General features: G+C 39.3%; 1 protein-coding gene across 4 annotated transcripts in view; it reads left to right on the plus strand.

The window, feature by feature from the left end:
* RAI14 (retinoic acid induced 14) overlaps positions 1 to 24,831 on the plus strand; it is a 176,315-nt gene that overhangs the window by 114,511 nt on the left and 36,973 nt on the right. For all 4 annotated transcript variants that reach the window (XM_060191212.1, XM_016191604.2, XM_060191213.1 and 1 more), the window contains exons 4-5: positions 6,790 to 6,878; positions 22,412 to 22,476. In XM_060191212.1, coding sequence (XP_060047195.1) covers positions 6,790 to 6,878; positions 22,412 to 22,476 — 154 coding nt within the window. The remainder of the gene's footprint in view (positions 1 to 6,789; positions 6,879 to 22,411; positions 22,477 to 24,831) is intronic.

Raw genomic sequence — 24,831 nt, forward strand, 5'->3', positions numbered from 1 at the left:
GAATAGGAAAACTATCAAGGGAGGGGATGTGATATGGAGTTCTAGTGGTGGGAATTGTGTGGAGTTGTACCTCTCTTATCCTATGGTTTTGTCAGTGTTTCCTTTTTATAAATAAATAAATAATAATAATAAACAATGTATGACACTTAAATACCTTAGTGCCTTAGTAAAGATATGAATAGATTAATATAATTACCTACAGCAGTACTTAGAAATACATAACTGTAGAAATACCTAAACCACCCCATTGGCCTACTAGAATCAACACCATGAAGAACTTTTGCCTGTGTTTGAGGTTGCTTCTCTCCCTCGTCTTAGCCCAAACTGCAGCTCTGTAAAAATATGTTTTCTGTCCAGCCATTTAGATCACAGATTATTAGAGACCACCATCTATGCACTTCATTAGTCTGTTTATTGGGGTACCATCTGCTCTATAATTCAGCAATAATCCCACAGATGCCATCAGGATTGGGGGTGGTCCCCAACCCATCAGTCACTTGGACTGCCAACTGAGAGGGGCTTCTCAACTGTCACTCACTTCATAAGAAAGGAAACTTACTCATTGTCATCTGCAAAACCAGGTTCTGTCACTGACTGATCGTATTGTTCCACCCAACCTAACCCAACTTTCCACTTGAGTATCCTCTTAAAAGTTGGCCCTGTTTCTGGTCCATATTCAAAGGCTAAATGCTAATAACTTGCTGCTGCCAAGCCCTGCTTTGGGGATTAACACTTCCTTGAAGGATGCCAGAATATTACTAACTCAGAGTGGGAGCTTTAGACAAGGCTGGCTGGATGTTGGTGTTGTTGTCTGTAACTGTCTACAAATGGGCTTCAGTTTAGTAGAAATACACAAGCTTTTTAATTTGTTTTGTTTTTAATAATTTTTTTTTTTTGCCTTCAGACTTATTGCCTGGGCTCAGTGCCAGCACTACAAATCCACTGCTCCTAATGGCCATTTTTTTCCATTTTATTGGATAGGACAGAGAGAAATTGAGAGAGGAGGGGGTAGATAGAGAAGGAAAGAGAAGCAGACCTGCCTCACTACTTGTAAAGCTTCCCTCATGCAGGTGGGGGGTGGGGTGGGGAGAGACCAAAGCACTGCTATACAGTGTTGGGGTTAAACTTAACCTCATAACTCTAGGTCCTGTACTCTACCTTCTGAGCCACTTCCCCTGCTGCCTAATCAGTTCCTTCTTATTTATTCCTGAAGAACCCTTATTCACAAGATTATACCAGTAGAACTTGTAAAGATTTTCCCAATCTAGAATGCAATTATACAACTGTATGTACCCTTGTGTGTGGTGGATGAGGTATTGTTTTTTAAAAAAGACCAAGTCAGAGTGTTGGCCTTTACTTACCTTAATTGTTTTTCTTCTCCTTAAAGAGAGGTATATTCTTGAAAAAAAATTATTAATTTTTATATTAAAATGTATTTATTTTAAATTTTGGATAGAGACAGAAAAATTGTGGAATGGCAAATAGAAAAAAAGAAAAAGGGGATGGGTATGGAGAAATAGAAACCCACAGGACTGTTTCACCACTTGTGAAGCTTTTCTTCTGCAAGTGGAGATCAGGAGGTTTAACCCTGGTCCTTGAATATTTTAATGTGTACACTCAACAAAGTGCACCACCGCCTGGCCCCTTCTTGAATTTTTCTAAGTGGTTCCTATGTTAGTGTACAATTATATCAGGAAGAAAAAAGGAATTTATATTTCATGTGACTAAAATTATATTGCAGTCTCCTATTAAAAGCATTTTAACCAACACACTCAAATATTGAGTCAGGGAGGTGGGTGGTAGTGCAGTGGGTTAAGCACAGGTAGCGCAAAGTGCAAGGACCAGCTTAAAAGTTCCCGGTTCAAGCCCCTGGCTCCCCACCTGCAGGGGAATCGCTTCACAAGCAATGAAGCAGGTCTACAGGTGTCTGTCTTTCTCTCCCCCTCTCTGTCTTCCCTCCTCTCTCCATTTCTCTCTGACCTATCCAATAGTAATGACATCAATAATAACGACAATAATAACTACAACAATAAAACAACAAGGGCAACAAAAGGGAATAAATAAATATTAATATATATATATATATATATTTTTTTTTTTAAATACCCAAATCCCAGAGGAAGCTACTACTCTGGATTGCCCCACAAATCTGTGAACTTTGTAGAGGAAGGCAGATGCTACTAATGTATGACCTGGCAGAGAGAGATGGGATAATGTTCTGAATTCTTGGCTTTCATCCAACTATCTTGTAAATGTCTGCTGTTGGTTGAACCCAACCAATGTACAGGGCTGCCCATTGACTGCAGGTCCATGTAGGCCAGGAAGAGCAAACAGAAAGTAGAGTTCAGTGAATATTCCCCCATAGCAGACTTAGATATTGTATTTCCTTGGCTTTGCTACCATTTTCTGGAAACGCAGAGTTAGTGTGAAGGACTGATACAATGTTTGTTTGTCTCTCTGGGAAAATGAATAAGAACTAGATTCTGATCAGCCCTTCCTTGTCTTGGTCTTCATGGTCATCCTATGCCCATGTAGCTTAGAAGGTAGAGCAACAGCTTTTATGTGACATGGGAACATAACACCTGGAAACCAGAATCTTCTTTGAGAAACAGCTGAAAATACTGATATATTCAACTGAACCGCATCAACTAAGAATGGTTTTACTAGCTGGAAACATTAAATGTATACAGTGTAAAATTAAAAACATGAGCATCTTCTTATATAATCAACTGTTTCCAATTATATTTTTACTTCATTCACAGTGAATGCTCAAGTTGTAGATGGAATATATATGGGGAAATTATGAATCAGGTAGAGACTAGCTGTTTTTGTTTGTTTGTTTGTTTCAGCAGGATACAATATTCTGCTGGAGAATGGTTGGACAGTTACCAGAGTAGAGGAAATTGTTACTTCCTGATCTAAACTCCAATGAGAGGCAGGGCCAAATGAAATCCTCCTCCCCACCACCACCCCTCCCATTTAATAAAGTATCTGTAATGATATCTTACCTGATTGGATCCCTCTACAGAATGTGTTTCAGTCATCAAAGAGGACTTGATTAGGCTCCATAAGGTTGATTAGGATTTCATTTTAAAAAGCAGTGTCTCAGGAAGCTTATATGCTGATATTGGATATTAAGTCCAGCTTCCTAGCACCTTGTCAAGATCATTGACCTTCCAAATAATGATCCTAAAGTCAGACAACTCACGGATCATCCATGTACATCACATTCATTAAGATACATTTACCAACATTCAGTAGCTTGCTTACCAATTTTAACCCTTGGATTAACCCATATTTTCAGCCCTTCAAAAATATAGTTTACAAAGTACCTCAAGAAGCATTAGAGTGAAAACCATGTAAATATTACATAGAGATAGACAGCACAGTGGTTATGTAAAAGATTTTCAGGCCTGAGCCTCCAATCTCTATCTCAGTTCCCTCAGCACTAACATAAGCCAGAGTTGAGCAGTGCTCTGGCCTAAAGAAAAAAAAGTATATGTAGAAAGAAGTTAATAATCAAAAAAAGTCTTGGAAAACTTCTGAGGATAAGAGCTCCTTCTCCAGGAGGAGATACAAGGACTTTGAGGTCTTTATCACATTGTTTCTTCATGTTTGTGGACGTATAATAGACAAGTTCCTTTTGCAACCCTTTAGGTGATTATACAGTTATTACATGTGCAATTTGCTTTCATATTCTGCTATAGTCAAAGTTACATATCCACAGACATGTATATATTATGGGCATGTGCATGTGCATGCTAATCACTAATTCTGTTAATCATTTTTCAAAAGACTTATTTCTATGAGTGAGACCAGAGCATCATTCAACTTTGGCATATTGTGATGTGGGAAACTGGACCTGGGAACTCTGGAACTTTAAGCATACTGTTCCTGTACTCTAATGCTTTGCCATTACCTAGTTTCTGATCCTGACATTCCTGTACTCTAATGCTGTGCCATTACCTAGTTTCTGATCCTGGCATTCTTACTGTAACGGAAGATAATGTCTGCTCCCTTTTTCAAATAGTTTTTATTTAGTTCTAATCATTGAACATAGCAGAGTAAACAGCTGTCACACAAAGAAACAAATACATAGATGTTAAGAAGATAAATATTAATAAATACTAAGACATGTCTGGGACATTTAAGTAGGATTTAAAGCAGAGTTCAGTAATCAAGGCACTTCATAGATATTCCATGTCCTTAAGAGTCGTGGACTTTCTAACATTTGTGATTACAAAAGCTGGGGGTGTTGTAACAAGTCCTTCCACCAAGATAAGTTAATATAAATGATTTGCTGCTTAAAAATGAACTTTACTTATTGTACAATGAGATTACTCACATAATGCTGAAAAATAGGCTATTGCTATACTGTCTTTTAGGGAAGGTTTTTTTTGTTTTTTTTTCCCCCCTTAAGCTCTGTTTAATCAGGAATTCCATTAAAGTAAGTCACCACATTCCCAAGTCATCCCATGTGATCAAAGCTTTACTATAAAGTGAAATTACCTACAAATTGAATTTTTAATGTAAACAAACATTAACATAGATTTCTATACAAATGCAGAAATAGTTGCTGTGATCAAAGCCAGGTAGGTTTAAATAATAGGATCTTAGAACTATAAAGGACATCAGGTGTCAACCATTTAACCCCCTCTCTTTACAGTAGGGGGTATATAGGCTCAGAGAGATTATAATGGCTTCCCAGAGACAAATAGCTAACTTGTGGCTTAATTGCAACCAAACCTAAAGCGTCTCCATTTTGCTGATCTGTCTACTTTCACTCCACATAGATCTCAGAAGCAGAACTGTGGAATAAAACTGACCTGGGTTTAAAGTGATTTAGCTCTTTGGTTTGTTACTGGGTGGTGACCCTGGTTCCCAGGGGTCCTACCTCGTTAAAAACAAAACAAAATAAAAAGATATAGATGATGTAGGTGTAGGTGTATATAGCCTGAGCATTACTTCAGAAGTACCAGCATTAAGGCATCCCATTGCAAGTTTCCTAAGAAGGCAGTTACCTGAAACAGAGTTGAGGTAGGAGAACTAGAAAGCTATTTACCTCTCTCCTGAAACCCTATAGCTTCCAATATCATCCATAGAACAGCATAACATGTTCATCAGGCTGTTTTTACCAACTTACAGTGGCATTATTATCAGTTTGAACCCTTAGGAGAACCCACATTTTTCAGCTCTCCAAAAATAACAGTGTGCAATAAAGGGGTAATTTATTACCCCTTACTTCTGATGCAAGAAGCATCAGAGTAGAAACCATATAAATTTGGCATGGTAGCTCAGCATGTAGGGATGAAAAAGAATAGAGGTCTCCATGGGGAACACCATCCCAAAGTTTTTATTTGTGTGTATGTTAATTGCTTGTTGCCTTCTCAGCAAGAGCCTGAATACCAAGTAGAATTTTGCTTTCCTTATTTGCTATGGAAGTCCTTCTCCTTCCCTCCCGGGATCTGCAGGATAAATGGTGTGACATTTAAATGCTATCCCTTCTTTTAATAACAAGTCTAAACATGCTGAGTGTGGTTTGTGCTCCCAAGCATCTTTGTATCCCACAGTCTAATTGTGGATTGTTTTTCTTTTTGTCCAATGCTATTTGTCCAATGCTATTCGCACCTCGCAGAGTATAACCACCTATACACTAATATCCACTATATACACTAAAATACATCAATCAGATAGTAATAGGATTCACTTGCAGTGGCTGTTGAGCAAATGAGATTTAGGTCATGTAAAAAAAAAAAATTAGGTGGTAGCTTGACTAACATACCATCTTATATTTTATCCATTTAATAAAAACTTGCATACAAGTATTGTTAGGTAGTCACAACAGTGGTGAATTTGACATTGATGTTGCCCAAGAACCTTGACCATCATTCAACAAATTTCCTTTTATAGATAATATTACTATCAGATAATGATTATTATAAAAACACTGGCCAACAGAAAAAAAATGTTAGTAGAATACTTATGATTCAGGAATTTAGCTGAGATCCTGACTTTTTAAATTTTGTATTTTATTTGATATGACAAAGAAATTGAGAGGGGAAAGGGGATAGAAAGGGCCCTGCTTCAGCACTGGTGAAATCTCCCCCCTGTAGATAGGAGCTGAAGGGCTTGAATCCAGATCTTTATACATGGTAAAAAGTATGTACTCAACTGTGTACATCACCTGCCCCCCTGACTTTTTTTTTTTTACTGCCACTACAGTTATTGCTGGGGCTCAGTGCCAGCTCTGCACATCCACTGCTCCCAGCAGACATTTTTCCATTTGTTCTTTTTTTTTTTTTGCTTGTTTGTTTTTCTATTTTATTGAAAAGAATAGAGAGAAATTGAGAGGGGGGGTAGAGGAGAAAGACACCTGCAGACCTGCTTCGCTTCTCATGAAGCTTCTCTCCAAGTTGAGAGGCTTGAACTTGGATCCTTGTACATGGGAATGTGTGCTAAACCAGATGCACCACCACCCAGCCCTATGACTTTTGTTTCTTAATGAGACAAATAATACAACTAAATTCTGTTTTCATATGTGACCTCTAGGTTGGGAGACCTAAGATCTAATTCTTGATTGAAAGAATGGGGGATTCATAAATAAGTAATTGATGTAAATACTCAGGTTCAGTTTCCTCTTCTTGAAGTTGAGAGTAGTACCTAATTATTGGGTGGCTGTGATGGTGCTCAAGTGAAAGGAAGTATACATGGAGAGGTAAAAGGAAAACTTGTAGGAGGTGAACTGTACAGAGTAGAAGTCTGAAGGAAACTCTGTTACCTCTTTTTCAGTTTTCATCTTGCTGCAACAAAAGGACATGTGGAGTGCCTTAGGGTCATGGTTACACATGGCGTGGATGTGACAGCCCAAGACACTGCCGGTATGTGCCCTTTACCTCTCAAGTCAACAGACCAGCCCAAGAGTAGAATTCACAAATGTTGGGAAAATTATAATCTACATTTGGTGTATTGTATCAGAGTAAAGGACTCCAGGGTGGGAGGAAGTATTTAGGTCCTGGAACGTGATGGTAGAGGAAGACCTAGCTGGAGGGGAGGGGTAGAGTGTTATATGAGAGATTTACACATGTACCAACTACTGTATTTTACTGTTGACTGTAAACTATCGATCCCCACAATAGAGGGGAAAAATACAAGCTACAGATAAGCATCATGAAGAAAACAGAATCACCTCCAGTGATTAGGCCCTGGCATGGTTTCTTCAGTTGTGCCTTTTTAAATGTAGTGAGTCAACTAGAAAGTATATTTCTTAGGACCCCATCTCTATACCGTAATTTTATGTCTATGTATGTAGACCTAGAAATATGCCCTAATTGTTTTCATGAATCATGGTAAAAAGTGGTAGATGGGGTGAGTTATAACTTCTTTCATCAGCTAGCTGAGATGAACTCTGGTGACAGAAGTCATGCTCCTCTGAACCAGTTAGTTGTGCATAGTTCTCGCCTTTTATTGTGCTTCTGAATCATCTGGGAACTGGAAGGAGGAAGAAGATTTACAGAAGTAGAAAGAGAGAACTCAGGATGAGATAAAAGAAAATAATGAACAGCAAACATATGCACACACATATACTCCACATTCCATGTCATATATATCCAGGCTCTGTCTACTGAAATTCAGATTCCATTGTCTGTAGGTTGCCAGCCAACTTGTATTTTTGTAAAGGTAATTCTGGTAGGAACCAGTGTTAACAAATCAGAAGCCAAGTGGGATGTGGAAAAAAAAGCAGTGGAGTCTTATCTCTGTGAACATTGTTCTCAGGAAATGACCCCACCCCCAGGGGTTCTCCTACCCTGAGATGTTGCCATTACTGCCCACAGAAAATTTCTCTATCCATACTTGAAAATCCTTGCCTGCCTTTCTTTCTTTCTTTTTTTGCCTTCAGAGTTGCTAGGGCTTGGTATCTGCATGACAAATCCACTGTTCCTGGAGGCTTTTTTCCCCCATTTTTTATTGGATAAGACAGAAATTGAGAGAGGAGAGGATTGAGAAAGACAGACACCTGCAGACCTACTTCACAGCTTGTGAAATATCCTCCCTGCAGGTGGGGAGCCAGGGGCTTGAACCTGGATCCTTGCAAGGATCCTGGTACTTAGTACTATGTGGATGCGCCACTACTCCCCCTGCCTTCCCCCCCCAAAAAGGCTTGCCTTTCTGTCTGTTAGATTTTACTAGAACATGAAATCAGCCTAGCTCTATAGTCTTTATCTGAGCCTTTCATAAATAATTCCTTTTCCTTTTCCCCAAACATAAGGCTTCTCAAAATTTGTGTTTCAGATTTGCATTGCACTTCTTTTTAAATAGAGAGAGGCAGAAAGAGGGGAGGGAGGGAGGGAGATCATAGGACTAAGGATTCCTTTGTGGTGGAGGCCAGGCTTGAACAGTAGTCATGCACAAGGCAAATCAGACACTGTCCAAATGAGCTATTTTGCTAACCAAAAGTACTTTTTCCTACACCACCAAAAGGATATGTCTTTGAATTAGAAACTCTGCTTTCACTCATTTCAAGGGATTGTCACACAATTTAGCCAACCTAAATTTCAGGGGCCACTCAACAGAAATTTTATTTTCTTTGTAGACATGCTTAGTGACACAAAAGCAGTTTTTTTTTTCAGATTCATGAATAATTTATTTTTATCTTTTTTTTTCCCTTTTTTTATTTCTTTATTGGGGAATTAATGTTTTACCTTCAACAGTAAATACAATAGTTTGTACATGCATAACATTCCCCAGTTTCCCATATAACAATACAAAAGCAGTTGTTTAAAAAGCCTGAACATGGTGAAACTGTTTTTGCTAATAACTAGGCAGGAGTTCTGTTAGATACTTTTTAATTATGAAATTAGAATCTACATAACAATATATATCAATATTCAGTGTTGAACTGAAGTTGAAAGGAGTAAATTATTAATGCTTCTAAGAAAACATTAAAGCCCAAAGTGCTTATTTTAATTTAAATATTCACAGTGGTTAGGGTTTTTTTGTTTATCTTTTTTCTTTGAGAATAGATTTGAGGTTTGTTTTTCACTGGAGGGCTAGTGGTTTATAGTACATTTGCAGACACATGGGTACAATTTCTTATCTCACCATGATAGGTTTGTACAAAATACTCTCATCCCTAGCCTAGGTCTTCCTCCATCATCAGGCACTTAGACTCTGCCCCCCCAAAAACCTATTCCTGCCTGTAGTCTTTTGCTTTGGTACAATACACCAAACCCTGTCCAAAGTTTTACTGTGTGTTTCCCCATTCTGTTTTGTTTTTTAAATTCTGTCCATGAGTAAGATTATCACATATTCATCCTTGTCTTTCTGGCTTATCTCTCTTGGTTCCTTCAAGCTCCATCCAAATTGAGGTGAAGGTGACTTTGTTTTTTTTTTTTCTTTTCTTTTCTTTTTTCCTTTTAATTAATTAATTTATAAAAAGGAGATATTAACAACTCCACACAATTCCTACCACCAGATCTCCATTTGTTTGTTTTACCTGAGCTCTGTTCAGCTCTGGCTTATGGTGGTATGGAGGTTGGAACCCAGGACTCTGGAGCCTCAGGCATGAGAGTGTATTTGCACAACCATTATGCTATCTACCCTCCACCCAAGGTGACTTCTTAATAACTGAGTAATATTCCATTGGGTATATATACCACAACTCTTTTAGCTACTTATCTGTTGGATACCTAGGTTGCTTCCAGTTTTCCAAAGAGCCAACAAACATAAACAACAAAAGAAATTTTTTTCCAAAGTCACTGATTAACAGAGAAATGCAAATAAAGATAACAGTGAGAATGTCATCATCAGAAAGTACAGTAACAACAAATGCTATAAAGGTTGCACAGTTGGGGAGTGGTAAAGGAAGTGACCTGCATTGCTGATTTGAATGTAAATTGGTCCAATTTCTGGGGAGAACAGTCTGGAAAATCTCAGAAGGCTAGAAATGTATTGACCCTATGATTTGGCAATTCCTCTCTTAGAAATTAAATATACCCATCCAAAAAGATCTGTGTATGCCTTTGTTCATAGCAGCACAAATATGTGAGGTTTTATGACAGACCTGGTGCCACTCAATTAAGTCTACTAATTTACTAAAGTATCAGACTGGTCAAACCACATTTGGCCAAAGTCAGGGAGCAATTGATCTAACAGAATTACTTTTCTTGACCAGTGCCACAGAGATTCCCAGAAATAGTCTGGAAAATTGCAACACCAGTGGAGGGATTATTTCTTTTTTAAAATATTTATTAAATTTAATGAGAGGGAAAGAAGAGAATAAGGAAGAGAGGGGGGAGAGAGAGAACACACAAGATAATCACTTTCACATGTGCAATACTGGGGTTCAAACTTAGAACCTTATACTTCAGAGTCCAATACTATTATCTACTGCACTGTACTTTATCCATTTTCAGCAATACTAAGTGAAAAACTAATTTATGTTGCACTAAAATCACCTTTCTTCCCAAGACCTAGCTGTTTTGTTGTTAAAGTTAACTGTTACGGTTACACTGCATTCACAAGAGCCATATCATTGGTTATGGTACCCCTGTTGAGGTATAGTACTCCTTGTAGTCACATTTTCTTGTTAAGAAAGTCATAATTGGATGCAGGAGATAGCATAATGGTTATGCAAAAGACTTTAATGCCTGAGGCTCGAAAGTTTCAGGTTTAAGCCCCATACTACCACAAACCAGAACTGAGCAGCATACTGATTAAAAAAAAAGAAAGAAAGAAAGAAGAAAGAAAATCATAATCTACAACACTAGCATAGAATATATAATATTAGCATAGAATGGAATATAATTGTGTTCCACTGCTCTTAATGTTAACAGATAGACAGGATTAGTTATTTACATCATCAACAATCATCTCTCCTCTTCTTATTATATGACAAAAATATCTGTCTGATATAGGCTCACTAAAGAGACTTTTTAAATTTATTTTTTATTTAAGAAAGGATAAATTAACAAAACCATAGGGTAGGAGGGGTACAATTCCACACAATTCCCACCACCCAATCTACATATCCCATCCCCTCCCCTGATAGCTTTCCCATTCTCTATCCCTCTGGGAGCATGGACCCAGGGTCATTGTGGGTTGCAGAAGGTGGAAGGTCTGGCTTCTGTAATTGCTTCCCCGCTGAACATGGATGTTGACTGATCGGTCCATATTCCCAGTCTGCCTCTCTCTTTCCCTAGTAGGGTGTGTCTCTGGGGAAGCAGAGCTCCAGGACACATTGGTGGGGTCTTCAGTCCAGGGAAGCCTGGCCGGCATCCTGATGGCATCTGGAACCTGGTGGCTGAAGAGAGTTAACATACAAAGCCAAACAAATTGTTGAGCAATTATGGGCCCAAAGCTTGGAATAGTGGAGAGGAAGTGGGGGGGGGGGGGTACTCACTGCAAACTCTAGTGTACTTTTGCTTTCAGGTATATATTTTGCAGTAGTTTATGGATACGTGTGAACATATGCTCTCTCTCACAGAACCTGGTCTATATCTAGGTTTTGGGACTTTCTTAGAAAGTGAACCACTTGGGATGGAATTAGAGAATACTATGAAAGAAAAGGTCTCACCCAAGTAATGAAGCCGAAGGGTTGTCATTCCACACCTGAAGTCTCTGGACACAGTCTGAGCTGAAGCATGTTGAAGTGGCAATCCTTGCATTGATTAGGTTGCGATCGGCAGATGCAATATTATTTGATATGGATTGGGAGAGGCACGCTGGAAAATGGGCCCTATCCTAAGGTTCCAGGATGGGGAAATATAGGCTCTATAGTGGAGATGTGAGGTTCCTGCTGTCTTAGGGTTCAAAAAGACAATGGGTAGTTAATGTTATCATCACATTATTTGGCAATTGGGTTAACTTTGAAAAGTCCTTTTGTTAGGGTTTGCTGTATAGGGTTTGCTTCTGATCTACTTGGTCTAGGCTTTTGAAAGATTCTGCATATCAAATACACAGCCTATATATTAAAAAGACTCAGTCTATGTTTTAAAAACTTTGAGACATACAATTAATTTTCCCCTTCTCATATTAATTAACTAGTGATTTATATGACTACACTTTACTAGGAGTGTACATAAACACCATTCCCACCACCAAAAGACTGTGTCCCATCCTACCCACCCACCCCCACCCCCCACCGGCCCAGGAAGCTGCATGTCTACCCCTCACTACAGGGTTTTTACTTTAGTGCCCTACTTTCAATTTGGTCAGATCCTGCTTTTAGTTTCCCTTTCAGATCTTCTTTCTCAGCTTCTGTTGATGAGTAGGATCATCCCATACTCATCTTTATCTTTCTGACTTAGCTCACCTAACATAATTCCTTCTAGCTCTGTCCAAGATGGGTCAGAGAAGGTGGGTTCATTGTTCTTGATAGCTGTATAGTATTCCATTATGTATATATACCATAGCTTTCTCAGCCACTCATCTGTTATTGGGCACCTGGGTTGCTTCCAGGTTTTAGCTATTATGAATTGTGCTGCTATGAACATAGGAATACACATCTCTTTTTGTTTGGGTGTTATGGAGTCCTTGGGGTATAACCCCAGGAGAGGAATTACTGTATCATATGGAAGGTCTATGTCTAGCCTTGTGAGAGTTCTCCAGACTGCTCTCCACAGAGGCTGGACCAATTTACATTCTCACCAGCAATGCAAAATGGTTCCTCTGTCCCCACAGCCTCTCCAGCATTTGTTGCTGTTGTCCTTTTTGATGTATGCCATTCTTACAGGAGTGAGGTGGTATCTCAATGTTGTCTTAATTTGCATTCTGACAATCAGTGACTGGAGCAGTTTTTCATATGTTTGTTAACCTTTTGGATCTCCTCTGAGGTGATTATTTTGTTCATATCCTCTGCCCATTTGTGGATGGGGTCATTTGCTGTATTGGTGCTAAGTTTGCTGAACTCTTTATATATTTTGGTGATTAGTTTCTTGTCTGATGTATGGCATGTGAAGATCTTCTCCCGTTCTGTGAGGGGTCTATAATAAATAGAAACTGATACCAAGAAATGGAAAGACATCCCATGCTCATGGATTGGAAGTAAAAATATCATCAAAATGAATATTCTCCCCAGAGCCATATACAAATTTAATGCAATACCCATCAAAGTTCCACCAGGCTTCTTTAAGAGAATAGAACAAACACTACAGTCATTTATCTGGAACCTGAAAACACCTAGAATTCCCAAAACCATCTTAAGGAAAAGAAACAGAAATGGAGGCATCACACTCCCAGATCTCAAACTATATTATAAAGCCATCATCATCAAAACAGCATGGTACTGGAACAAAAATAGGCACACAGACCAGTGGAACAGAATTGAAAGCCCAGAACTAAACCCCCACACCTATGGACATCTAATCTTTGATAAAGGATCCCAAAGTATTAAATGGAGGAAGGAGGCTCTGTTCTATAAATGGTGCTAGGAAAACTGGATTGAAACATGCAGAAGAATGAAATTGAACCACTTTATCTCACCAGAAACAAAAATCAACTCCAAATGGATCAAAGACCTGGATGTTAGACCAGAAACAATCAAATACTTAGAGGAAAACATTGGTAAAACACTTTCCCACCTAAACCTCAAGGACATCTTTGATGAAATAAACCCAATTGCAAGAAAGACCAAAGCAGAAACAAACCAATGGGACTACATCAAATTGAAAAGCTTCTATACATCCAAAGAAACTATTAAACAAAGAGACCCCTCACTACAGAGAATTTAAGGCCTATAAAAAGCTATAGAGATAGTCATTGTTCCTGTCCTTTAAGGAGAAAAATATTTTAACATTTTCTTTTTAAGATTTCCTTTCCAGTTTTTCCTGGTACATTTCTACATAGTGGTGATCACATTATATATTAAACTGTACATTCCACCACCATTTTTTATTATTAATAATAGTGTACTTGCATCATTTCACATTAATGATACCCACATGTTTCAGAGCCTGCTCAAGTGCTGCATGAAGAGATCTGACTATCTCAATGTGATGTCCGCTTCCTTGCCAAGTGAAAGAACATTAACCTCCAAGAAGCATAACTAGAGAGGAATAACTGGACCTATCCTAGATGGCTGCTTTTTGGAACTGGTCTCTGGGAATTGTCACAGTCCTGTTTTGTTTTGTTTTTTCTCCAACTCTGAATGAAGTTCGAGAATCCACAGTCTTTAGTGGCCTTAGAACATTGTCTAAACATTCCATTAGTTGAAAAAATGTCTCAGTACTACCAGTCACTTCCCTCACACCTACCATTTTTAGCAATGAGGTCAGCACTTTGGTCCCAGGCTTATTGTTTTACTTTGGTCTGAATGAGGGCACTAACCTCTCCTTTCTTGGAAACATGCAAAGAGAACACAGGAACAAAAGAAGGAAAAAGCTGCATGGGAAAAATCTCAGGGAAATGTCTGTTGTGTTATCTAGAGCAACACTTCCCAAGTTTTTCCTTTTATAGCAAACAGTGTCTTCACTGCCTCTGTGTTTGTCCTGCTGGCTCTATCATCTAGCCAATCTCTCCTCAAGAAAGCTTATCAGAATTGAGGGAATGGACAAGGACATTAGTCACCTGCCTTAAGTGGCCATTACTAGTCTAAAACATTGGGTTTTTTAAAAAAAATTTTTAATTAATTTATTTAGTCCCTTTTGTTGCCCTTGTTGTTTTTTTATTGTTGTAGTTGTTATTGTTGTTGTCATTGTTGGATAGAACAGAGAGAAATGGAGAGAGATGGGGGAAGACAGAGAGGGGAGAGAAAGACACCTGCAGACCTGCTTCACCACTTGTGAAGAGACTCCCTTACAGGAGGGGAGTCAGGGCTCGAACTAAAACATTGTTTTTAAAAGTGATACAGAGGGGGTCGGGCAGTAGGTAGCACATAGGGTTAAGCGCACGTGGCTTAAGGAATACCGGTTCGAGCCGCCAGCTTCCCACATGCAAGGGAGTCACTTCATAGGTGGTGAAGCAGGTCTGCAGGTGTCTATCTTCCTCTCCCCTTCTCTGTCTTCCCCTCCTCTCTCCATTTCTTTCTGTCCTATCCAAAACAACGACGACAATAATAATATCTACAACAACAAGGGTACAAAAATGTTGTACTCTTATGAGTCTTATAAATAATTATTTCCTCCAATAAAGTGCTTAAAAAATGATATAGAGAAATGAAGCCAAGGCTTCACATGTACACCTTCATGCTTAGCCACCTCCCATATCAATTTTTATTCCTTAATTTTAAATGAGAAAGGGAGAAGGGAGGGGCCATGCAGTGACACTTAGTTAAGCACACACACTATAGTGCACAAGGTCCCAGGTTCAAGCCCCCTATCCCCACCTCCAAGGGAAACTTCACAAGAGGTGAAGTGGGTCTGCAAGTATCTCTCTGTCACTTCCCCTCTCTATCTCCTTCCCTGTCAATTTCTCTCTGTCTCTATCCAAAAATAAATAAAATGAAAATATTTTTAAAAAGAAAAGAAAAGAAAGAAAGAAAGAAAGAAAGAAAGAAAGAAAGAAAGAAAGAAAGAAAGAAAGAGAGAGAGAAAGAAAGGGAGAGGGGAGATGCCAGAGGAACACTTTTGCTATCCTTGGTTCCCTTGGTGCTGTTCATGGTATTCCCATATAATGCCAGAAATCAAACCCAGCACCTCATCATGGTGAGGCATGTACTTCAAAATAAAATCATCTTGTTTTATTTACTTACTTAAATAGAGCTGGAGAAAATTGAGAGGTAAGGGGGTTGTTAGGGAGAGAGAGAGAGAGGTACCTGCTGCACTGCTTCACTGCTTGTGAAGCTTCCCCCCAGCATGTGGGAACTCGGGGTTTAAACCTCTTGTAACATGTGAACTCTCCTGGATGTGCCATTGCCCAGCCTCTAGTAAATCATGCATTTCACCCACTGAGCCATCTCCTTGGCCCCTAATGTATTTAATTATTAAAATGTGTATTATTTTCATGAGCAAGAAGAGAATGGTTGGGGGTTGGGGTGGACTAGAGGGGGAGACCAGGATGCTACCCAGGACTGAACTGGTAGTCCCTGGAACCTCAGGCATGGAAGTCCATTGCTCTAATAATGAGCTATCTCCTCGGCCCTAAATTATTTATTTATTTATTTATTTATTTATTTATTTATTTATTGGTTCTTAAATGGTAAATGAAATTGCTCCAGTTTTACAGGTGTGGTGTTACTACACTTAAGTATTGCCACATTATTACTGGGGTTGCTCACCCTAATCCCAACACCTAGTGAGAACTAGTACAAAAATCTGTTACCAAAACTGCACTGAAGAATTTTTAGAAATACCTTTCAAAATATATTACTCAGATTTGCCTTTGGTTTATTTTTATCCACAAAGCCTATGGGCTAGTCACTGGTAGAATTGCCTATTTCATGACCTATTTATTGGCTTTATAAAGCATAGAAACAAAGGGTTGGGGGGTTGTTATTGCTCTGGCTTATAGTGATGCTGAGACATTGGAGCCTCAGGCATGAAAGTCTTCATGCATAACAACCATGCTGTCTCCTTAGGCTATGGCTTATGCTTTGGGGTTGGGTTTTCCCCATTTCTTAGTTCCTTGTTTGCCAGGGGTGAAGCAGCTAGCTACATAGTTGATCAGATGGGAAAGACAGCTTCTAACTGCACCATTTTATTTGTCTATTAGATCTACTTTGTCTATTTCATTACTCTGTTATTTTTCTTCACTATGTTAAGAATTAACATTTCTGTATATTTCTCTAGAAAATAAACTTCTGATTGAATAGGATTTTTCATTTAAATGCCTGCATCTAGCACCCTGACATGGAGATAAAATTAAACAGAAGAATGAGTGGGACATTGAAAGAGATTAGTATCTTCTTATCAATGTTTTCTTGAAACATTTAACTTTAGGACTCCTTTGATCAGTGTATGGTATGCATCAGCCTGACAAGATATCAAAGTAAAAGTGGCTTAAGCAAGATGACATTTCCTCTTGGTTGAAAGCCCCAATTGGTCTGGGTGCTCTGCTCCTCACCATTAATAGTCCCTTGTGGCTCTACCACCCAGGGTGGTTCTGAGGCTCTGATGGACAAGGATGGCATCCTTTCCCTCCACCTCCCAGGATCATAGGGGAAGGATAAGCACAGCACACTCAGCTCAGGGAATAGAATATTCTGTGGCCACATCTGGCATTTTTAGGAACTGGGGAACTTTGGGCAGCAGTTGTGCAATTGAAAATACAGGTTTTACAGTGCAGGATGAGAGTTCAATGGACTCTGATAGTCTATGACAGCAGATTGGGAGATTCAGAAGGGGGAAGGGATGATGACTAAGGGGAGGTTGGAGATCTGAGTTCTTAAGGTGGAAAAAGATTATTGGTGAAGGGTGAGATGTACTGACATATCTTGGTGAAATACAGAAATATGTCTTTGGGGGGTCAGGCAGCAGCACAGCGGGTTAAGTGCACATGGCGCAAAGCGCAAGGACCGGTATAAGGATCTGGGTTCAAGCCCCTGGCTCTCCCCACCTGCAGGGGGGTCACAGGCGGTAAAGTGGATCTGCAGGTGTCTATCTTTCTCTCCTTCTCTCTCTCCCCTCCTCTCTCCATTTCTCTCTGTCCTATCCAACAACAACAACAACAGCAGTGGCAACAAGGCAACAAAAGGGAAAAAAATAGCCTCCAGGACCAGCGGCTTCATAGTGCAGGCACCAAGCCCCAGTAATAACCCTAGAGGCAAAAAAAAAAAAAAAAAGTTTGAAAAAAGAGAAATGTATCTTTGTAACAACAATCCTATAAATTTATTTCCTCAGTAAAGTGATGCTGGAGTTGAATATATATGAGTGAATATATATGCATAGATGTATATATATTCTAGAATGATATATTATATTTATGTATATATAAATATGAAGATGAGGTGCAGTTACTCCCCACATCTGACATTTTCTTTGAATCTTTTTCACACTTTCTTTATAATAAAAGTCCCCTTCTCAAAGAAGGAGCTACTAGATATGATTATGCTTTGTGAAGTAAGAGATGAAAGAGAATTACTAGGTGGTTTCACTTCTTCTTCTTCTAGCGTTTGCCCTTCTTCTGTAGCCAGTCAACAGCGTCAGGTTGAGCCTGATGTAAAGTTTTGAGACCTCCTTTGAATCTGGAGAGGTGGCAGTCGTTGACAATGTGGGTCATAGTCTGTCTGTAGCCGCAGGGGCAGTTCGGGTCGTCTCTGGCTCCCCAGCGATGGAACATAGCGGCACACTGGCCATGGCCTGTTCGATAGCGATTGAGGAGGGCCCAGTCATAACGTGCTAGGTCAAAGCCGGGTTGACGCTTGCAGGGGTCTGTGATGAGGTGTTTGTTCTTTACCTCAGCTGACTGCCAACTCTGTTTCCAAGAGACTGGAACAGAGAAGTTCAGTGTAGGCATAGGGGACCAGATTGGGTGACGAGAAGTCAAGCGTTCGACAGGGTGGGCGAAGATATCCGCGTATATTGGCAGGTCTGGTCAAGCGTAGATGATGCCGCATCCCGACGAATATCTGGCGGGGCGATGTTGCTAAGAACTGGCAGCCATGGAGCCGGGGTGGAACGGATGGTTCCAGAAATTATCCTCATATGTGGCCTCTAGAGAACTGATACACATGAACTTTCAAGGGGGAAAAAAAAAACAGAAGCAAGCAATCTGTTCCTAAGACTTTGAGAGAACTTTGCTGGTTATCTTTGGGAGGTAGGTTGGTGTAGTGTGAATTATATAGCCTGTAATGGTAAAATCTTGTTAGCCACTATTAATCACAAATGAAAAAAAATGGGATTAAAGAAGGAGGAGGATCAAGACTTAGCAATGTCAGAATTGAGGTGTGGAAATGTAATGCTGAGTTCACAGAAGGGAAGGAATTTGAGAGCTCTGCCCGAGACATTCCAGGTGCTAGCTCAGCTTTTTGGCTTTGATTTCTGGGTGGCCTTCTATTCCACTACGCCTTCTGATCCCACTCAAGTTTAATACCAAGTGAAGACATGGCAGATTATGTTTATCTTAAAGTTAGATAATTCAGAGAATGAAAAATAATTTTTGTTGAAAATGTAACTGCTCAAGGAGGTGGGCTCAACTGATAGAACACACAGCTTATGTGCTAGAAGGTTGGATTTGGTCCCCAGTACCACATAAGCAAAAGCAGTGCTCTTGTGTGTCTCTCTTATTACATTAATTTAAAAATATTTTTAAATATAACTAAAGATTATAATCAATTAGTCTATTCACATTTTAATCGGAAAAAAAAAGGAAATCAAAAGAATTGTATGATTGTGGTACTTTACTTGCTCTTAAGGGCTGATGGTATACAGTGATTAGCATAACCTGACTGGTCTATCAAGCAATGTTTTTTTTAAGGTTTTTTTTTTTGTTTGTTTGTTTGTTTGTTTGCCAGAGCACTACTCAGCTCTGGCTAATGTTGATGCAGGAGACTGAACCTGAACCTGGGACCTCAGGGCTTTAGACATGAGTTTGTTTTTGTTTTTGTTTTTTGCATAACGATTATGCTATCTCCCTTGCCCTTTAAGATAATTTACACTTATAACTCTAGTGGGAAATCTCTTAGTTTTTCTAATTACATCAGTCAGTTGTTTCTGTTTTCTGCAGTGCTTGAAAAGAATTGCTCAATGCTCCCAGAGGGATAGAGAATGGGAAAGCTATCAGGGGAGGGGGTGGGATATGGAGATTGGGTGGTGGGAATTGTGTGGAGTTGTACCCCTCCTACCCTATGGTTTTGTTAATTAATCCTTTCTTAAATAAAAAAAATTTTTTAATTAAAAAAAAGAAAAGAATTGCTGTCTGAAATGTGTTGGAGAAAGTGTTTCAAGATCAGAATAACTGGTCCATCATTCATAACCTCTTTAAATAATTGGATTGGGGAGGGGGCAGGCTGGTATTACATCCAGTTGAGCCCATACTTTGCCATGCATGAGTGGTGAAGCTGGTATGCAAATATCTTGCTCTTTCCCTCTCTCTCTCCTCCACCTCTCAATTCTCTGTCCTATCAAGTAAAATGAAAGGAAAAAATGACTGTCAGGTGTGGTGGATTCATTGTGTAGGCAACTGAGCTCCAGCAATAACTCAGGTAGCAACTAAAACTGAGTAAATAAATTAGAATCTTAAACCACAGTAAGGGTGAAGAGGTTACCTCACTAGGGTAGGGGACCTGAGATTCTAGTGCTCGGTGATGGAGGAGAGTGATAGCTTGGTGGAGAGTGTCTGTTGGCACATATCCTGGGAATATATGGAGCTGTGCCACTGTGACAACAATCCTATAAGTCAACATTCCATCCTCAAATAAAATGATACTGAACAAAACCTCCTTAATAACCAGCCTCTCTTAGGCTGTGAAGGTAATTCAACATGTTAGAGCATAGGACTTGCATGTCTGGGACCATACAGGTCCCAGGTTCAATCTCTGGCACAACCATAATCAAATAACTACTTAATAATCCACAACTCCTGACTTGTAAATTGCACTGACCTTATTTACAAAGATCTGGAATGCACTTGAATTAGGGTTTCCCTCTTATTTGCCTCTAGGGAAATTGGTTCTTGATATCCTAGTGATCCATAGATGGCTAGACTTTTGGACTCTGGTTTCAATGATTCTCTGTCACTAATATAATACATTCTCTCCAGTAAATCTTGTATTTGAAAAGAGAATTTTGCTTTAATGATTGCAGTGAGAGACATCTCCACTCTAATGTTGGCCAAAGATTGATGCATCTTTCAGATTCTGTGACTATTTTAAGAAAAACATGCTTTTGTGTTCCTAGGTAGGAAAACCCATCACATGTCCAGGGGATAAAAATTTTTTTAAAAAATTGTTTCTCTAGAAACCCAGCACTCACTTCCAGGTAGAACTAGAACACTTAGAGTGAAGTGAAAGCCTGTTATTTTATGATGAATTATTTAAATCTTGCTGCCATCTTGTTTTTGGGAAACGGTACCTTTTCCCAGAGGGTGCTATTGATGCAGAACAGCTTTTGTTTGCAGCACAAAGTTAATGCATTGCATACACAACACAAACAGTCTTCTACTTACAATCAGGATGAGTTCCAAAAGTTCATCTGTAAGGCATTTATTTGTTTAAAACTCCGAATGTGCTTCTCTTTAGAAACCCTAGTATAAATGATGGTTGGCAGGCAGACTAGCCCATCAAAGTCTATCTAATGCATAATATAACTAAATTCAATAATTATGTATTATACACCCAGAAGGGAGGGAGTCTTGTGTAGTAAAAAGGGGAAGAGGAAAAGATCTTTGTCTTTCTGTTCCTAAGGGTCTTATTTCCTAATCTCCTTCTTTATCTGTTTGGATAAAAGTTAAGGGATTATTGCTTATTCATGTTTCACTTTAGTAAACAACTCTTCTTTAGACATCCCCTTAAAAGCTTTCAGTACAGTTGGTTTCAGTAAAAGAAAGAATCTTCTCTTTTGACCTTATATGTGCTTTTGTGCAGCTTGTTGTGGTTCTGAAACTCTTAATTTTTTTATATCAGATTTGACAGAAGTTTATTTCATCATTCTTTACTGGGAACTCTCTAATTTTGTTAGTGCTTTTGTTTTGTGGTCTGTTTTTTATAACATTCATTTCTGTTTCCACCTCTTTTTTTAGGTTACTTTATTGGGGAAATGTTGATGGCTGTTGTTACACATGTGCAATTTTCCTATTTCAAGATAGGTGTCTGTATACCTCACTCTCCACCAACTTGTCATCTTCCTCCACCAAAGGACACTGGGTCCTCAACTCCTTTTTAATCCCTTCCTGCTTCCCCCCTTTAGATCTTCCCTTTAGGTCTGCTACAATAAACTCTAATTAAGGTAAAATCCTCTAATTTCTTTCTTATTGTGGTGCTGGGGATTGAACCTGGGAACTCAGAGTTTCACACATTAAAGTCAAATTTGCATGACCATTATGCTATTTCCCCAGCTAAATGTGGTATTTTTTTAGTCCACCTGTAATGACTAGCAGATCTCTGGTCAGTGTTAAAGGGTGAAGAGTAGTTGAGAAAAGAGAAATGCTATTCGGAGTATGGATCAACAAGACCTATGGCAGTCAGCCAAGTGTGACTGCTATGAACCCAAGACTCTGGACAAACACATTGACAACATAAAGCAGAACTTTCAGGCTACATAATCTTAAATCCAGCTGATGCTTCTAGTCCAGAGTTTAATTGCACCCCGCGAATAATAGTGGAACAGACCTTTGAATACTTCTCATAGAGCAGTATGTCTGCTCCCCCACTTTAGTTACACTGAACTTTACAGCTAAGAAGTTAGGAACTTACTCCCCAAAGCAACAGTTCTGTCTTTATTGTAGAGCAATTTATTTCCTCATAGGTGTCTTCATTGCAGAGATAAGTGATTTTTCTATCTGTGACTTCCTCTTTTTTTCCCATCTTTCTAAATACATCTAGGACACAGTGCTTTGCATCTTGCTGCCAAGAACAGCCATCATGAATGTGTCAAGAGGCTCCTTCAGGTAAAATGGCGATAATTTACTTAAACTTTTAAACATGTCAGTTTTTCCTTTATTTTTTTAATTATAGTATAGTTGTTGGTACCTGGGTACAATTTCTCATCTCACCAAGATAGGTATACTTAGGTCCATCATCATGTACCAGGGCCCCTCTCCCTGTCCCTCTCCCTCTCCCTCTCCCACTCCATCTCCCACTCCCTCTCCCTCTCCTTCTACCTCTCACTATCCCTCTTCCTCCCCTCTCTCTGTTCTCCTTTCTCATAGTTTTTTGCTTTGGTGCAGTACACCAAGATAGTCCAAGTTTTACTTTATTTCCCCCTTTCTGTTCTTGTTTGTTAGCTTCTGCTAATGAATGAGGTGATCCTTAATTTTAAAAATAATGTTATCTGTGAAAGGACAAATACATATATATATATATGACTTCCTTTCTTCTCTACTGCTTCTCCACCTCACACATACAAAAATGTAAATTCTAAATACTATCCTAGAATATGAATATTCTAAGAAGCTTTATCATTGCAATGATAGTGAAGGAGAATATTCTCCTAGCAATTATACTAGATGGAAAGAGAATTCTAACTGAAATCTGGAATGGCTTCCTGGAACTATTTGGAGCTTGTAATAGACATTTCCCCTTGGTGCCAGGCAATGGCACAGCTGGTTGACCACATATTACCATGCTCAAGGACCTAGGTTCAAACCCCTGGCCCACACTTGCAGGAGGGAAGCTTCATGAATAATGAACCAGTGCTGCAAAGAGTCTCTCTTTTCTTTCTCTTTCCCTATCTCCCCCATCTATCTAAATTTCTCTAACTAGTAACTAGTAAATGAATTTAAAAAATAATCTTTTTTAATTCCCCTTTATTTAACTTCTTCTCTTTTGAAGGAACTTTTTTATTCTTCCTTTCTTTTTAATCTGTCTCATCTTCTGAGGCTGGGCACTCTAGAAAAATGAAGATTATTAACTTGCCCAACTGCATTGCTTCCATAGGCTTTGTTCATCTGAGCTCATTTTTTTTCAATTTATGCATGTACTTCATACTGGTTGAGTGCATATGTTATAGTGTACAAGGACCCAGGTTCAAGCCTTCAGTCCCCACCTGCAGGGACAAAGCTTTGCAAGTGGTAAAGCAGTGCTGCAGGTGTCTCTCTTTCTCTCTTCCTCTCTGTCTTCCCTTCCCTCTCGATTTCTGGCTGTCCCTGTGCAATAAATTAATTAATTTAATTAAATTTTTAAAAATTCAGTTTCCATCATGCCCAGACTTTACATCTGGCTCTGCTATTTAAGAAAGAATGGACCAGGCAAGCTGGAAATCTCATGTGCAAGAACAGATATTCTAGCCTCTAATATAACTTTATATCAGATTATGCAAATGGATTATTTTCCGAAACAGTTCCTTGTGCTGTTCTAAAATTAGGCCAAAGCATGATAAGTCGTAACTTGATCTTCATTCTTCTCACCACTGAAAGGCAGACAGACATTTCACTCTTTTTTTTAAAAAAAAAACTTTCCTTTTTTAAAATTTTTTTTATCTTTATTTATTTGCTGGATAGAGAAAGTCAGAAATTGAGAGGGAAGGGGGTGACAGAGAAGGAGAGAGACAGAGAGACGCCTGCAGCACTGCTTTACCACTTGTAAAGCTTTCCCCCTGCAGGTGGGGGTCAGGGGCTCAAACCTGGGTCTTTGCACACTGTAACATGTGCACTCAACCAGGTGCGCCACCACGTGGCCCCAGATATTTCACTCTTAACACTGCCCTTTCTTGGGGCTTGACAGAGGTTCACACAGTAGAGTACACACATTACCATGTACAAGGACTTGGGTTCAAGTCTCCATTTCCCACCTGCAGGGGATGGAGGTCTTTATGAGGGTTAGAGCAATGCTACAAATATCTCTCTTTCTCAGGGCTGGGTGGTGGCATACCTGGTTGAGTGCACATGTTACAGTGCACAAGGACCCAGGTTTGAGCCCCCAATCACCACCTGCAGGGGGAAAGCTTTGCAAGTGGTAAAGCAGTGCTGCAGTTGTCTCTCTCTTTGTCTCTTTTCCCCCTCTATCTCCCTTTTCCCTCATGATTTCTGTCTATCCAATAAAAATAATTTTTTAAAATTAAATATATATCTTTCTCAACTTTCCTCTCTACTTTTGTCTGTCTTTTCAAATGGGGAGGAAATACGGCCACTGTCCCCATGGGGGGAAAAATGCCTGTTCTTGCCTCCTGCAACTTACAGATTGACTTACTTCATCTTTCTGCATAGTTGTTAAACTCAGAGCTTTCATTTTCCTCCTAGTGGGTTGTTCCCTTTGATACCTGTATGTGTAGTCAGGTCTTCACCTTTCATCTGGCATCTTATGCA

Source organism: Erinaceus europaeus, chromosome 5 (genome assembly GCF_950295315.1).
Source record: "Erinaceus europaeus chromosome 5, mEriEur2.1, whole genome shotgun sequence".
NCBI lineage: Eukaryota > Metazoa > Chordata > Mammalia > Eulipotyphla > Erinaceidae > Erinaceus > Erinaceus europaeus.